At 39.8% G+C, this 14852-nt stretch overlaps 1 protein-coding gene across 1 annotated transcript; it reads left to right on the plus strand.

Annotated features, from left to right (window-relative positions):
• The first annotated feature begins 1738 nt into the window (after window positions 1–1738).
• Window positions 1739–14401, plus strand: MARCHF5 (membrane associated ring-CH-type finger 5). Its single transcript, XM_072423778.1, has 5 exons — window positions 1739–1944; window positions 7592–7722; window positions 10910–11093; window positions 11765–11931; window positions 12834–14401. Exons 2-5 carry the CDS (start codon window positions 7606–7608, stop codon window positions 12948–12950), a joined length of 585 nt encoding a protein of 194 aa, XP_072279879.1. The 5' UTR covers window positions 1739–1944; window positions 7592–7605; the 3' UTR covers window positions 12951–14401.
• The last annotated feature ends 451 nt before the right edge of the window (window positions 14402–14852 follow it).

Here is a 14852-nt window from a genome sequence, read left to right on the forward strand (position 1 = left end):
TTCAATAAACTATAAAAAAAAACAAAACAAAAAAAAAAACCTTCTGCCTAACTTATCGCTGTCCTATCAACTCGACAGTGACTGGATGGCAATGGGAAGTGTCCACATCACCAGGCAGCAAAGTGAACCCCCAAAGAAATATCCTCCCTCTCTGTAGCAAGAAAGAAAAGATTTAGGTCCTGGCACCACATGTAGCCATCACCAATTTGGAGCCATTTTGTAGGGCAACCATTCTCAGTAATGTTGGAGCTCGTCCACTCCCTCCTACCTCTAAACTTTTCTTTTAATTAAGAACTGATTTCCTAATATCGTCTCAATAATAGGAATGTATTCAGGAAGGTGTTGAGCAAGGTTGGATGCTTCTAGAATGTACTGAATTTTGCTTTCTCATAGCAGGCCTGATTTATTAACCCTCTCCAAGATTATCATAGGTGAACCTGGGTCATCCAGAATCTGGGTGATCCCACAAACCTTCAATGGATATGGTCCAGAATTGTTGGATGACCCAGGTTCACCCATACAAGTCTATCTTCACCAGTTTCAGGGAGGTTTATTAAATCAGGCCCAATAGCTTCTTTCCTGTTTTACATTATGAGTGCACTCTTTATATAACTAAATTCTGCAGCTTCTACATTTATAAATTACAGAGCAGTGGTACTTTTTGTTGCTGACTCAGCAGTTCCAGCCTGCTAAGATCAGGCCAAGCCAAATGTGCATTTGAAGACGAGAGAGAGAATTTTAAATTACATATTGGATGTTTATCACTTCTTCGGTTAAACTCCTGCAGGGAGACATTTAATCGCTGTAAAACTACCAATGCCAATTAAAAATTTCAGCATCCAAGCATTGAAGTCGATAAGCCATAGGCAATTCTCAGTAACTTCATTTCAACTCTAGGAAAAGTCACCATATCTCTACAAGAGTGTAACTTTCGTTATGTGTCCTTTAGATTAAAGCTGAACTCCAGCTTGAAGGTCTTTTTTTCACCCAGTTTTTTTCCTCCCCAATCACTGCCTGGTAATCAATATAATTAATTTGTGTTATAAAACAATCAGCAGAAATCTACTCATTTTATTACCCGGTATGTTATAAGTCCCAGCTGATTTCTTTGGAAAGTTTTAGGGTAGTGAGGAGGGTCTTTTAAAATGGAGAAAATGTCAGAAAAGCTTAATGCCCTCCTACCTGTCCACCAAAAAAATGATCTTTTTTACATTCAGTGTAAAAATGTTACCATTGCCAGAGCTTAAAATAATAAAGTCATTAAAGAATTTTCTGTCCCATGGTTGACTACTTCAATCTCACGTTCTTGTGCCCACCCATCATGGACAACATGAACCTCCTGCTATGAGATCCCAAATGAATGATTTCACATGCAAATATAATATTGACTTTAGCCTAATATTAACACTAATAATACTATAATATTAACACTACTAATAAATGGCTCTAAATGTTCATACTTGCGGTGTTAAGTGGATGCAGTTGACCAAAGAGGATGTCTTGCCACTTCTGAATGTCACACATCTGTCTGTACATTCTTTTGGTGTGGTCTGGGAATGATCGTATTGTTACTTTATGTATATAATTCTGCATTATTTAGACGTTAAAAGAGAATATTTATCTATTCCTTCGTTTGTATCATATTTCAAATGATTTTATCTAACATCTGTACATACCTTTAGTCTCTTCAATTGAAAATTTGCTGACAAGACAATATTGGCTCACCGCTTTGTATTTGTAGGAGTTGCTGGGTCTGTTTTGCCACAGATGAAGATGACAGGACAGCAGAATGGGTGCGACCTTGCCGCTGCCGAGGCTCAACCAAATGGGTTCATCAGGCCTGTCTCCAAAGATGGGTAGACGAGAAGCAAAGAGGAAACAGTACCGCTCGGGTTGCATGTCCACAGTGCAATGCTGAATACTTGATAGAGTTCCCAAACCTCGGTAAGTGTGAAGCTAAACATCCCCAGTATTCACTACAGCTTTGTATCCCACAGGTGTGCATCAATTATTAAATAAAATTCAACCAAGTTTTTAAAAAATATTTTGTGATTCTCTGTTGCAAAATCTTCCAGGTCTGTGTGTTTCAATGGCAGTAATTGATGTTCAACATAGAATGTTTCAGTGAATGTCAGATTCACTGCTCTTTGTTTTCAAAGGAAAACTCCACATGCAAAAAGGTATTCTTCACAGTTAGAGCTGTAAAATAAACTATGTCGGGAAGTGGCTGGATACATTTCCACATGTACAGAATATACCTGGATATTAACATTTATAAGTATTAATTCCAGAAACTGTCGACCCAGTGATTGGCTATGAAGACAGAAAGGAATCCCCCCCATTGTAGCAGATTGGGCAATGTTTTTTTTCCCTTCCTTTGGACCTATTGTGAATATAGGTTTCTCCAATTTTTACAATTAGCTGAACTTGATTGACTTTGTCTTTTTTTTAAACTTGGCTAACTATGTGACTACAGGTAGTCCCTGGGTTAGGACATCCGACATACAGACGACTCCTAGATACGAACAGGGCTTCCCTGCTCGCTCGTGTGCAGGACGGAGGCTTGATGGGGGGAGGGGGTGGTTTGCATGACTTACAGAAGAAGTCTTCTGCTAAACACAGCTGAGGTTGTGAGCTATCTTAGGGGGTTGAGCTCTTTCTGCAGCCTCTTTTAACTCTTTAATGACTAAGACAAACTCTGCAGTTGTTTCTTTTTGTTTGTTAAAGCACATCTTGCTCCAAAAGTTAATGAATGTTTAGGATTGTCTGCAGATTTCCCTGTGCTTCCTGTTCAACAAAACACAAGACAGGAAAGGAGGGTAATGCCAGTCTGGTTCCCGACCTCTCACACCACAGCACTTGTTCTTAAAGAACCAGCACTTGCAAATTTGACAGTGAGTGGCATTAGGCAGTACTGAACCACTCACTGCTGCCCCCCATTCATTCTCCATTGGGGTCACCTAAATAGAAACAACATGCAAGCAATGGCATGGGAAAGAGGTAACTGCAACACAACTTTACTGCCAGTCTGAAGATTGTCAGAATCTTTCTATCAGAGCCCCACTACTTGTACTAACTTGAACTTACCCACATTTTGACTGCTGAACGCCCTGAAAATCCTTTTTATAAAATAAGAGAATTGGCTAGGAATCTGTTCTGGACAGAGAAGCGTAGATGAGTGCAGGGGGTGGATGCTTCATAAATAACATGCAGTATTACCAGACCTTTTTTTGGCATCTTTTCCTATTATCTGCCTAATGCAGTCATTTTATTGATATTGGATCTCTAACATTGCAGGTACAGCTCAGCCAGTGAGATATTGAACTGTTTTTCTTCATTGGCCAAGTAGTAAGAAATTGACAGTTTGGTGCAGATAGATCACGTTAATCGATTGTATCCACGTCAAGATGCAGATAATAGCTACTGCTTCGGGGAATGTCACAGCTTTGTATCTTGCAGAGCTATACACAGGGCAGAGCCGTCTGCAGTGGTAGAGCTGGCAGGCTAGTACTGCCTCCAAGTGATTCTTTGCTGGTGCTGCTTCTAGCCAATGTTAGAGCCATTATACATTACAAGATACCCAGAACAATCTTTTTTCTGCACTCCCTATACCTGTTAGTAGAGCCTATATGAAAAGCACAAATGCCAAACAGGGGAAGCCCATAGGAGCACAGGCAGATCTCTAGTTCTCTGTCAGCTTCTCCACTATTTCAGTTCAGGATAAGCCAAGCGTTATGCTTCAGTAGTCAGGTAAGTGTTGGGGATTTAATTAGAAGAAAGATTTACCAGTAGCTTAGTTTGTGGGAGTTTAAGGTTAATATTTAGTTTGCTAAACCACTAAAAATCTTTATTTTTCTTTATTTTTTTTATCCTCGGTTAAATTCTCGGAGCTTCAGATCTTTTGCATAACTTGTGCTTTTTTTATTATTATTATTATTATTATAATTAATAATAATAAACAGGATTTATATAGCGCCAACATATTATGCAGCACTGTACATTAAATAGGGTGCTTTCACGTTCTGTACATGCATGAGCTTCAGTGGGTGCACTGCTTTTCCTAAGGGTAATAACTGCGGACGGTGCCTGTTCCTATGTGGCTTCTGACAGTCGCCCTGCTTCCCACACTACAGTGCTGTTTCTTTAAGAACTGTTTACAGTGAGTGCTACTAAACTGCTCAGTGTCGCCACCATTCATTTTCTATCGTTCTGCTGCGGGTGGAGGTCGCATCTAGAATCTGATCTGAGACACAGGTTCACTGGCATTAGGAAGCAGAAGCCACACCGCAGCCTCACTGCCAGCCTGACCATACCCAAAATGTCTTCACCCTGTAAGAGGAAGTTCCTGAAAAAGAACAAATGTGTTAGGATTTCAAGGATCAACATAAGTTAACAAAGTTCATATCATTACTTGCCAACTCAAGTGAGTTTAGTGCTAAATGCAAAGTTTTGGGTCCTGGACCAGAAGTTTCAATGTGAGAGATAAATAGAGAATACACCTTGAATAATTTCTGCAAGAAACTAGACTTGGCGTTCTAAGGGAATGATTAACCACCTTTCTAGCCAGATGTGTTTATATTACCTGCCCACTAGAATATATCAGTATCTTTGCCAAGGAAGGGACCCATTTATATTAGGTGAATGTAGATTAAACCTGCAGCATAGACAAGTGCTTGAAGCTTTATAATGCAGCCTCTGACATTGAATAGGATTTATTTAGCATCTAAAGTGTTATATCCAGTCATTGGGCAGAAGTTCTATTGAATACTTTTTTTTTTTTTTTTAGCACTGCCACATTTACAACAACTTTGTGCATATCCTTCAGATTTTTTTTTCTGAGAAATGGCTACTTCTGCAGAAATATTGTCTAATGTTACTTCCTCTCTAAAAGCCATGTATCATAATTTCATAATGGTTTGTCAGCAGTGACTGGAAAAACATGTGCGTAAAGTGTTCTGTCACATAGGTTTATGATGGAAAGTATAAATCACACTGGAAAACTACCACTGGAGATCTATGGATCCTCGTCTGTGTAATGCACAGGTATTCTTGTATATAAACCACGGTGCCAAGGTTCAGTATTTTATCTTCAGAACTGGAGGTAATATTTATTTTTAACCGTAATAAAGATTATGTAAGCCTGAGAAACAGTCAACAGCTTCAAAGGAAAACTGGAAATTCATGGCTTAATTATTGTTGCATTCTGCAATTTAGCTCCCAGGATTTTGTCAGATGATAAATGGATCAGTGTAGAGTTCAATATTTCTTTATTTGAGGACTTAGTACAGGTAAGTAGTTTGATCATACAAAGCAATACAAGTCCCAGTTCACAATTTTCAAGAGTAACAAAGAGATAAAAAAAAGAAAAGTGTGGCATCCCAACAGATCAATGTGTTTTAAATGGGCAAACATTATCCTGTATGTGACCTGCCCTTTTCTCAATGTACTAAAGTTTTAGTTTTGTTTTGAAGTATATTTAGGTGCATACCATATGTTCAGTATGGGGTTATCGGGTGTAGTTGAGAATTCCAATGCACACAAAAAAATGGGCCATAGAAGCCTTTTTTGGGATATCGGCCAACTCTTGTATAATAAAGCTTTCCTCCTTACATTGTTCATGTTCTCTCTTCCTGCATGGCGCACATCCTGTGAACTCTTTGTGAACTTTCAGTGGATTTGTTCTACTGTTCTATTGAATCAGTTCTACTGTAGTGGTTATAGCAGAATGTCAGAGCAAGTCTTACTCTGGTGCATAGGAAAGAGTGGCAATTCTGCAGTTGAACTTAATTAAACTTTTCAAACTTGGAAATGGGAGGCCTGTGGAGACACCTTACTGCTATAATGACAGAATGGAATTTCTCTTAAGTCTAAAAATCATTCTTTTTTTAATAAGTATTTGGGTTTAGACACACCTACAGATTATACATTTATTAGGAAAACCCAGTCCTGGTATTTTAGTTGGTTGGTTTCTCCAACATATGGGGACATGGGAATCACAGCTGACAGTAGGGGACAGGTATCGGACATTCCTGTTTTTGTCAAATTGTGAACAGTCTGAGGCTATAATGGCAATGTTTTCCTAGCCTCTTTGCAGATTTCAGTAGCCACCTGGCTGTCATCAGAAAACATATATCTATTACTTTATTACTTATATGTATTTTTCCACTCCCTGTGTTTAACCTTGCTACAAAAAGGTGCTTACTAAGCAGCTGGGCATTACAAAGTTGGAACAGAGTATAGGGAGGAGGGTATAGAAAGCAGCCACAGTTATAGGGGTTACTGGATACCTGTGACACAAACAACTGGGTACAAGAAAACACTAAATTTGTTTTTTGTTGCCCAAACCACTTTTTTTTTTACTACAACTCTCTACAGCTTCCCCCCACCCAGCTGAAATGGATCCTGGGGATAACACTAAATTGATAGGATGGCTGCCAAGATACCAAGGGGTCAATATATTAGCTCTTCACTTGCAGGTACATATTATTTGGGTTTTTGGAATAAAACCGTCAGACTTTTTTTGCCTCCACAAGCCAAAATCCTTGTTTAAAGTTTCAGAGTCCTGAATCTCAAAGAGTTCTTGCCTGCACCAGTATCATTTATATGACCTTCCTGCTGGGACACAGTGTGCTGTTCAAAAACTAAAATATGCTAGGAAATGTTTATAGAGCCTCCTCTCTTTATTGACTAAGGGATAAAAATCGAAATCTTAGGAGACCTCAAGTCACAGCACATCAGCGGCCAGCCGTGAGTTTTCCAGCTCCAAAGTCACTTCCCTCACTTAAAGTCAGGTCTGCAGGGACAGCATTGCATTGTGCTCGGGGTTGTAGTGTGTTTACATTTTGTCAGGTTGCAGAACTGCAGCATACTATAAAATATATTCTGTAAAAATAATCGCTGTTCAAATGGACTTGCAAAGCTTTTCTACCTATAAATATCTGTTTACTCTATTTGTGTTTTTTATTACAGCATGCCCATTAAATCTACTGGTTATTCCAAGATACAGATTGCTTTTGTCTCCTCTTTCTATGCCTTTTGCACTGCATTCTCATACCTCCTGTCTAAAGCTACGTACACACGGCAGATTTTTATCGGCCAAATATCGGGCGAAAATCTGCCGTGTGTACAGTCGGTGTCGTCCTTCGTCCGAACGACCGCCCTGCCGGATCCACGGACGATGGACGACAGCCGATCCTAATGAAAGGGAAGGGGAGAGCGCGCAGCAGGGTGCCGCTCCGTCGCTCTCCCCCTCCCCTCTCCATAGAGCATGAACGGTGCTGTATGTACAGCACCGTTCATGCATCGTGCACTCCCTTGTCGTTGGAAAGGATCGTGAAAGATCCTTTCCAACGACAAAAATTGCAAGTGTGTACGCAGCCTAAATGTGTACTTGTAGGGATTAAAACATGGGTCCCCATGCAGCAAGGCATTTGTGCTAACCCTGTGACACCTTTCTTTCTTTTCCTTTCTTTTTCACAGCACTTGAACCAGTTAAAGTGCATGCCATTCTGTTTCTTAAATTGTGTAACATATGTTTTTACTTGTTTATGTCTGACTAAACAGTCTTTTTTTTTTTCCTGTGATGTTTTAGGTCCTGTGGTTTATATGTTGGACCTTGCAGACAGACTGATATCTAAAGCTTGCCCTTTTGCTGCAGCAGGAATAATGGTTGGCTCTATATATTGGACAGCTGTCACATATGGAGCAGTGACTGTAATGCAGGTAAGTCATATTATTACCCATGGTGTCTCTGTAGAGCTCTTCTAACTAGTTTGGTGATTTATGTGGTAGGGTTCAAATGCAGAAGCACAATTTAAGACCCCCCCCCCCCCCCCCCCCCCCCCCCCCCCCCCCCCCCCCCCCCCCCATCCCCATCCCCAATCACAATCACAGGAAGTGCCTGAACATGGATTATTATTTTATAATATAAATATTATATTTTTATTTTTAATATTTATTTTTTATTGATTCTGCATATTACAAAAATAAAGTGAAATTAACTTTTAAAAGACTATGTAAATAAACTGAAGTCGGCAAGTTATGCCTGCAGAATGCCATAAAGAGGGTCACCAGTATTGCTCGTGGCTTCCCATAACCCTAATGCTTAAATACCATAAAGGACCACATTTCCTTTTTAAATACTAGAGATATTAATGCCATATTCATGCCGTTACTTTCAACACAAATTCAGAAACAATGGGGGTAAGGATATTGAGTGGAACAATGCAAATGCCCTGTAATGTACGGCTTGGGGATCAAGAAAATCATCAGACCTGCATCCACTGTATATTTTTGTTTTTTTATGTTGGTTTAACATTAACAGCTTACATTGCAGTGCATTTTTTAATCTGTATAAGTTTTTCAAGCACTGGTTTGATATTTTACCAGTGGTGTATTTAGCCTGGCCCTTTATTATTTATGTCATTAGGGAGCTTTTCTTATGCATTTTAATTACCAGCCTCAAGATGTCAGCAAATCGTTGCCCCACAAAATTGCAGGCATGTAGCAAGCCATGGGTTCAAAATCCCAATAGAATCATTAGCTGCTGTTCATTTGTTCTCTTAGGATATAATCAGTGGATGTGAAGGGTTTTGGTTTTAGAATTCACATCTGTGTGCAGGCAGCTGTGCCTCTTACCATTCTGTGTTGCTGTTTTTTTTTTTTGCTAGGGAATATAAGTAAAAATGAGGCAAAGCCTCTGGCTGCCATTAAAGCCAAGGAAAATTTTACTATTTCTGATAAAATTGGGTTTTATTTATTTATGAAGCTCCAGCATTGTCTGCAACACTTTACAGAAAACATTGGAGCATTCTTAGCAACCCTGCCCTTAGGGTTTTTTTTCTGTATATTACCCTGCCAGGATAAAGGTTCACACAGGCTAGTTTTAGGAAAAGCAGATTAACGCTCCTGTGTGTCTGGATTGTAAAAGGAAAGTTCAACTCCTGATAGGAACCCATACAGCTGCAAGCAGAGCATGCAGACTCCATGCACGCAGTTTTGCTGGATTAAAGTAAACTCCAGTCCTCAGCTGCTTTGTGGGCGCCCCCCATTAGTCCTGATGGTGCTTGTATTTCCTGGGACTTGCAGAATTTTGTAAAGAAAAAGTTCAGGCACTTTCTTTTCAACACGGTGGCTCAGAGGTTGGCACTTTTGCCTTTGCAGCGCTGGGTCACAGGTTCGAATCTCAGCCAGGATAATATCTGCATGGAGTTTGCAGGTCCTCCCCGTGTTTGTGTGGGTTTCCTCCGGGTACTCCAGTTTCCTCCCACATTCCAAAAACATGCAGTTAGGTTAAATGGCTTCCCTCCAAAAAATTGTCCTTAACTATATTAAAAGACAAATCACTATGGTAGAGACATTAGATTGTGAGCCCCTTTTTGGGGACAGCTAGTGACATGGCTGAGGACTTTGTACCACGCTGCGTAATATGTCAGCGCTATTTAAATCCTGTGTAATCATAATAATAACTGTCAGTCAGTTCTTTTTGTGCCACAAGGTTGCTTTAGCCGCAGCCAGGACCATACCCCATGTTTTGACCCTACAATTATTTCCCTATGGGTGTGTTAGATCAACCTGCTGACACAAAAGGGAATCCTTCCTGCAACCTTAGAGGCTTTTTGTCTGTAGTATCAAAAATATGAAGCTAACAAAGCTTTTTGTGCTGAAAGTTCCTGCACTACATTCTACAAACTGTTCAGATGAAACACATGGAAATACTTGTCTATCGCCTCATTTGTCCTAATGCTGCAGCAGGTAGGTTGAGTTATCTGAAGTTTGTTTTAACTTGTGAGCAGGAAGTCCAGCCATTGGATCCCCAAGGGAGTTTCCACAGATCAGAAAGCTTGTGTTTATACAAGGGTTGATAAATAATACCCGCATTAACCACAGAGCTATAAAAACCGTAAAATCCTTCTCCTTCCTACTAATGAGTAATCAAATAAAAAAAAAAAGAAAATGCTAACCGTGATTATCATTGTTAATTAACATCTGTGCTAATTATGTCAATGTTGACTTTGATTTCCTGCCAATTTCTGTGGGCTCTTGTCGTGTGTATTTGCATACCAAATATATAACTGATTACTCACGGAGACAGTGTGGAGAAGAACGGAGGCGGGATGGTTGTTTTCCTGATGCTTTGTTAGGTTCTGGCAGTCCATTAAGTGTTTAAGGCTCTCCAGTGCTTCATTATACATCCTGGTAAAGCGCCATATGTGCTGTATTGCAGATGTATGACACGTTTCAGGTTCTGTCGCATTCGAGAAGCTCCACGGGCCATTATTCAGCCATTAGCTCCTGTATTTTGGGACTGTTTTTATACATTTCTGCTGGAAGGCATTTTGTAGCTTACCTGTAGAATGATCTTATTCTGTCTTGGTCCCCTCGATCATTTTTCTACAATCACGCTGCCCTGGCGTGTTTTGTTACATTACTACCCGCACATTGACATGCGATTTCTTGCATAGTATTTGTGTTACATTAAAACAGCTCATGAATTTTAAATAGGCTTTCGATGCACCAAAATGCATATTTTAGCATGCTAGATTTTTTTATTTTTTTTTTAACACATCACACCGCAATGACACATTGACATCCGTTTGTTGTGTTTCACTGAAATACATGTGCCTTGTGGTATGGTGTCTAGATGATGGAATTTCTCATGGAAGGTATTCATGGAAGCAGAAGTGCTCCTGTATGTGTTTACATATTGTTCTCATTTGTGGAATTGTTGTGGCAATTACACCCTGAAGATATGCTGTGTTCACATTTTGTGAATGGTCTTTCTGTGCACAAATTACAGAAGGAAGTTGTTGGGATTCCCCGACTTTCTGTACTACATGTGACAGTCTTTGCAATGCTGAATAAACATTGTTCTGGCTTCCGTGATCTAAGTTGTTTTCTCATTATTCAGGTTGTCGGTCACAAGGAAGGCCTAGATGTCATGGAGCGGGCTGACCCTCTCTTCTTGCTGATTGGATTACCCACCATTCCCGTCATGCTTATTCTGGGCAAAATGATTCGATGGGAGGACTATGTCCTCAGGCTGTGGCGTAAATACTCCAACAAGTTACAGATTCTTAACAGCATATTTCCAGGTAAGTGAGGATTAGCTGTGAATAAATAGCGAGCGCCATCTGAATATTGCTTCTAATAATTCTACAACACAGATAAATCCAATAAGCCCCTCTTCACCAATATGTATTTGGAGTTTCAGATTTAAAGATCATGTCAGTGCCCCTTGCCTGATGTGGTGCTGCCATCTGGTACTTTCTGGTGGCATGAACAGCAGATAAAGTATTTACGGTCTTGTTTTTCAGGTATATCGATTTGGGATCTTTTTCCCTGACTAGGTTGCTTGAAAGCAATTCTGTCACCACTAAAAAAAAAAATTTAAAATAATTAACATTATAATTATCTTTTAGATTCTTGCTGGGTTTATAGGCATAATCTGCTGCCAAACCTTTCCCATCTATGGGCTCAAGCTGTTTCTAAAAGGGTTTCTAGCTTTTCTTAGGCTTGCTGATGTAGAGTTTAATCAACATATTTTATGGAGCTGCCTAAGGCCTTTGCCATTTAGCTTTCTGAAATGCACCGGCATAGGATGCCCTTTCAGAATCCCCATCTGTCAATTTGACATTGGCTTTAATCTAAGATTCTCCTTTCTTGCCCTTCTTTAAATTCATTATTAACTTCATCTATATTGTGATACATATTTTTTAAATATTGAATTGTTTCTTTTGATTGCCTGCTGTGCTTGTTCTTTTAGGAATTGGATGTCCCGTCCCTCGGGTACCGGCTGAGGCCAATCCTCTAGCAGATCACGTCTCTGCTACTCGCATACTGTGCGGAGCGCTTGTCTTCCCCACCATCGCTACCATTGTCGGCAAACTAATGTTCAGCAGTGTTAATTCCAATCTACAGAGGACAATTCTGGTGAGTGTTGTGTAGGCTCAGTAATATTTTTAATATATGTGATATACATTCATGCTAACCAGCCATATAGATACTCCTATAAAGTGTTAATTTGGTTTCTGTGGTGAAAACAGAAACACACAGAGCTCCACTATACTCAACACCAGGGGTGTCAAACTTGACCAGTGGGCCAAATCCGGCCTGCGCTGTAATTTTATTAGGTCCGCGAAAAAATACCAAATCTCTACTAGAGCTGGCCTGCTGGTAGACACTAATAATACAATACCCAGAATGCCCACTGGCAAGTCAGTCGGGACCCACAAGCACCTAACCCCCCCATTGACATTCATTAGCGACCTTCCTCAATTGTAGATATTTTTCAATAAATATCAAGGTTGGCCCGCAACCCTGTTCAACACCAATGTGACATTAAATGTTTCTTCTATTGAAGTCTTAAACAGAAAGCGTTATCGTAGGCATTGGTACAATGACTTGCTGGTTGGCCCAGTGTTGTCACATGCAGACTAGAAGACAGTCTTTAGCAGTTTCTCCCAATCAGGGGTCCATGGAAGCCTTAGGATACCTTGAGCAATAAGCAATCTGTGCCTCCCAGGTCAGCTACCACAGACACCAATATACTATTTAGCTATCTGTAAGGATGACAAGCTTCCCACTGGCCAGCAATATAAGAAGCATTCTCCCCACTCAACACCAGGCTAATGTATGATGAACTGGGAATACCATAAATGGTCTTTCCTTAAGACCTAAAAGATATTTCAAGGGTTCCCCATATTAAAAGTTGGGAAAGGCTGGTCTTTGATATGATTGTAGGCAATATATATCTTGTTTACAAAGAAAACCATTTTGTGTATGACCAAATGTTCTTCATCTCATATTCAATATATCCTTTCTTGTCTTTTTAGGGAGGGATTGCTTTCGTTGCCATAAAAGGAGCCTTCAAGGTATATTTCAAGCAGCAGCAATACCTCCGACAGGCTCATCGGAAGATCCTAAACAACCCAGAAGCAGAGGAAGTATAATTCTCACTACCATCTGTGTATCGTACAAACTTGTGCGCAAGGTTCTACTGTGTCGTAGTGACTCCTCGCCATTATACAGTCCTGGGAATTTACCACATTCTGCTGCCCTTTGTTTTTTTTTTGTTTTACAAAACACAATAAAGCACTTTTGTACAGCAAGCTAAGTACTGTAAACAGCGAGCAGATTGCAGGATCTCTCTCCACTGCTTTAGCCCATCTTAATATTGTGTTGTTCAGATTTGCATTTCACATGCTGGTAGTAGGTCCCATGTAACACTGTATACATCAGAAGGAAAAACTGTGAGTGACATGAGGAATAAACTGGAGCATTGGGTTGCCATTTTTATATTTTTAATAGCTGCACAATGGCTTATGCTAAGAGTAAAATATTTTTGTTTTAATTTGATTTTCACTTAAAAGTTGCTGCCAAAAAGAAAACAAATTTGTAAAAGAATGTACAGAGAATTGTCATATCTGGGAGGTGCGGCATGGTCATTTATGACCGATTTATTCTTTGCAATTACTGTGATTGGCTATAGAGTTATTGGTCTTCCTTTTCTGAGGAATGCAATGGTTTTTTTCTGGCCTTACACTGCATGTGCTTTGTTATTGTCAAACTGAATTGTACCTAGACATGGTATGTGATCTAGAAGGGTATGTGATCAGTCCCATAAGGAGGTCCTTCCAAATGGAAAATCCTCCAGCCATCAGTAAGTGATTGGCTGGTTTTGGGAACTGAAACCTTCTCACAGATCACCCTGTTATTGTTTACTTTCTGAATAGCTAAGACTATTCTGGGACTTTCCTTTTTCTGAAGGTGGGATTCTTGTGAATTGGCACATGTACTGAAATAAATATAGAGGCATTGCTTTTATATCATACTATTTGCCTAGCCGTCTCTGGCTTTTGTACTGTAGTGACTGATCTGGCCCGGTCAGAACTCCTGATCTGCTTACTTGTCCTAGTTCAGTGATACAGGAAGTATTAACCCAGCAGATCACTGTGTTAACCAGGCAATCTAATTCTAAAGAAGTGACCAGCATTGACAGTCCCATATTTCTTCAGTACGTTTATTTTAGGCTGTCCAGGAATGATGCCTTGAGTTACCTCCTCTAGGTCTGGAACAAAGGAGCCTCCCTACGTTTCAACATGAACAAATAAAAGATAATAAAGACCATACTTCAGTTTTTATCCTTTACAAGAGCTATGATAAGTTGCCATGGATGTACCGCAGGATCAATTTCTGTCTGCGGTGTAACTACTGTGGAAGTCTGTATAGTTCACATTTGGAGGAGCATGAAGTGCAGACAGGACTCCTGTACGTACATAATAAGCACTTTTAGAGTCCGAGAATTTGTGACATGTTTAAATGGGAAATAATTCACTATCTGTCAAGGGAATTTAATTTGTGCAAAAAATGATGTACTTTAAATAAAATATTATTGACACTGGTTGTAGTTGTAGTTTTTACTTATGTTTAGGATTTGTGCCATAATGTTGCATTCTATTAGTTTAAAGGAATTGTCTCTTTTAGGAGTGGTCCTTACATAGGACACTATTTATTGAAAAAGTGTCTCTGTAACCCTGGAAAGGTTATACTGGGTATTTCATGTCTCTAGGACTATTCTTCATATATCTTGTTTTGTTATAAATATTGTCTTTATTTCAAATGCCTATGACAACATTTGGATGCTGAAGTTCTCTTTCAGGTTTGCAGTAAACCCCAGCATTGTACCACAGACTTAACTGCACTCCCAACTGCTCCCATACAGAGCAGTTGGGAAACACTTTGTGCAAGCGTTGTGCATGTAGTTTTGTTGGCCGTGGGTTGTGGTATGGGTCATGGAAGCAACATGTTATTTCTGCTGTGTTCTTTCTTTTCCAATTCTGAAGGAAGATCCA

The sequence above is a fragment of the Pyxicephalus adspersus genome, chromosome 10, assembly GCF_032062135.1.
Source record: "Pyxicephalus adspersus chromosome 10, UCB_Pads_2.0, whole genome shotgun sequence".
Lineage (NCBI taxonomy): Eukaryota > Metazoa > Chordata > Amphibia > Anura > Pyxicephalidae > Pyxicephalus > Pyxicephalus adspersus.

Excerpts from the sequence above, each read along its gene's own strand:
- MARCHF5 (XM_072423778.1), top strand. The coding sequence starts at position 7,606 with ATGTTGGACCTTGCAGACAGACTGATATCTAAAGCTTGCCCTTTTGCT. Across the intron at positions 7,723-10,909 it reads GAGCAGTGACTGTAATGCAG|GTTGTCGGTCACAAGGAAGG; the intron begins GTAAGTCATATT and ends CTCATTATTCAG. Across the intron at positions 11,094-11,764 it reads TCTTAACAGCATATTTCCAG|GAATTGGATGTCCCGTCCCT; the intron begins GTAAGTGAGGAT and ends TTGTTCTTTTAG.